The sequence below is a fragment of the Lipotes vexillifer genome, unplaced genomic scaffold (genome assembly GCF_000442215.2).
Source record: "Lipotes vexillifer unplaced genomic scaffold, Lipotes_vexillifer_v1.1 scaffold1329, whole genome shotgun sequence".
Taxonomy (NCBI): Eukaryota; Metazoa; Chordata; class Mammalia; order Artiodactyla; family Lipotidae; genus Lipotes; species Lipotes vexillifer.
Genome location: NW_006797566.1, coordinates 123790 through 126070, shown reverse-complemented (window position 1 = coordinate 126070; position 2281 = coordinate 123790). Strand labels below are relative to the sequence as shown.

Sequence of the window (2281 nt, the reverse complement as noted above, 5' to 3'; positions counted from 1 at the left end):
GGAATGAGACTTGATAAAAGAAAAAATTTAATTTCAAACTTTTTTCTACTGAGCTAATTTTAACAAACAGATCAGGAGAAGAATGTCATCCTTTCCCTTTAGAGACAGGTTGCCCTGGGACCAGTGCTTTGTGTAGCATAGTTGAGGCTCTAGACGCAGTTTGTTTCTATGGCCATTGACGTTTCTTTGCCTCAAGGTGGCAGAGTTGAGACGTTTCTTTGCCTCAAGGTGGCAGAGTTGAGACGTTTCTTTGCCTCAAGGTGGCAGAGTTGAGACGAGACAATATTCTATCAAGAATTCTTAAATAAATTCCATTTCCTTTTGGAAGGACTAAGTAATTAGTTTGAGTTGATGGGTAGATAAGGGCTTGGCATAGATGTTAACTACAGTATTATTTATTTGCTCTGGGCTGGGTTTGAGCTTGGGATTTTATGTGTATTACCTCCTTGCAGCCTCACATCAGTACTGAAAGATTGGTCTTATATTTTGATCTACAGTTCTACTCTGTAGGTGAAATTATTGAGGCTTAAACAATTTTATGTAGCTTCTCCAGTTAGAGATGGATTTCTAATTCAGTCTGACTCCAGAGCCCATGATCTTATCACCCCTCCACCATCATCTTGCTTCCTTGACCCTTTCTTTCCCTGTGCTGAGTATCATAAGGCTGCAGGGTGGGTGGTTTCCCTCCTTTTTTCTAGATGTGTGGTTATTGGATAGGCATCATGATTCTTTCCTGTTGGAGAATTATGAGCCTGTATTTTTAAAGGGTGGGTTGTATTGTTAACAATTTATTGTTCTTTCAGTTTGAGCTGCTGAAGCATCAGAAACTCAAGGACCAGAATATCTTTGTCTCCCGGACCAGGCTGTGCCTGCACAATCTCCCAAAGGCTGTGGATGACAAACGGCTCAGAAAGCTGCTGCTGAATGCCACTAGAGGGGAGAAGGGGGTGCGCATCAAGGAGGTGAGAGTTGGCCCTCCCCACTCAGAACTTAGGTGCTCATCCTGGGTCAGATCGAGTATTTCGTTCAGGCTGTGGTGCTGGCAGATTGACAGATTTTCTTTTGGACACAGTCAGCAGACAAGGCTGAGTGTGATGATTTTTGTGGTTTTATGGGGTTGAAAATTTTTTTTTTTACCTCTTCTAAGAAATACCTTTCACATCTGACCAAATTGCAGCAGAATGTGAGGAAGTCTCTGCCCCCGTGAATTAATTTAGCAAGCATTTATTGAATACCTGTTGTGTTCTCAGCATTATACCAGGTGCTGTAAGGTTAATTTTCTTGCTGAGAAAATAATCTGTGTGCTTTGCTCTTTAGAAGGGCATTTCATTACCATTTAGGCTCTTACCCTGTAGTAAGAGTCCTCAGTGCCCTGTGGTGAGCATAGAGAGCCACCCGGGTCTTCAGCAGTTGTGTTAGACAGACTCTGGATTCACACCAAGTCTTGGTTAGGCTCTGTGTGCATACAGAGACCTCTCCTCTGCTCCCACAACACCCCTGTGTACCTCTGTCGTAGTACTGACTACTACATGTCCTGTGATGGTCTGCCAGTCATTCGTCCCCACCAGGCTGAGCTCTTAGAGAGCAGGCGTTATCTCATTGTTCCCAGTTCTTGGCCTAATACCTGGCACGTAGTCATCTCTTGATTAGTGTTTATTGAATAAGTAACCTAGCCAATATTATGAATCTGCTTTGCTCTGATTCATCACCGTAAACTATTTTCCTACTCCTGGAAATCCTCTTCAAAATGTAAGGTATCGGTATTCAGGGAATTCCAGGAGAGAATATGAACATGTCACCACGTAGCCGACACCACTCTTGGTAAAACTTGGTAACTGTTCAACTGTTACTGGCATAAGGGTGAGTTGTGTAATTTCTCATTGACATCCACAATGCTTAGTAAGAGTCTGCACATTTAACACCTGCCATCATTTAGAGAAATGCGTGTGTGTTTTACAATATTTGCATTATATTGAATTTTTAATTCTTTCATATGTGTAAATATCGTGTCTCAGTAAGATAGTAAGCCTCTTGAGGACAGGAGCCTCATTTTATGCTTTTCTTGATTATCCTACAGTACATGACACAGTTCTAGGCACAGAGTAGATGCCGGACACACACCAAATGCAGCATCCATGTGTACCCAATGCCTAGACTTCTCTGTTACATGATAACTACAGCTTCCAGCAGTAAAAGCATGTAAACTATCAGTTTTCCCAAAATATCCTCCTGTTCCTCGGTGCCCCAGGATGCCTATTACAGCTTAAGGATTTAGGGAAAG

The 2281-nt window shown here is 42.3% G+C and overlaps 1 protein-coding gene across 2 annotated transcripts in view; it reads left to right on the top strand.

The window, feature by feature from the left end:
- Positions 1 to 2281, top strand: part of RBM28 (RNA binding motif protein 28) — a 30047-nt gene that overhangs the window by 19862 nt on the left and 7904 nt on the right. For both annotated transcript variants that reach the window (XM_007469674.1, XM_007469673.1), the window contains one exon: positions 804 to 962. In XM_007469674.1, the coding sequence (XP_007469736.1) occupies positions 804 to 962 (159 nt within the window). The remainder of the gene's footprint in view (positions 1 to 803; positions 963 to 2281) is intronic.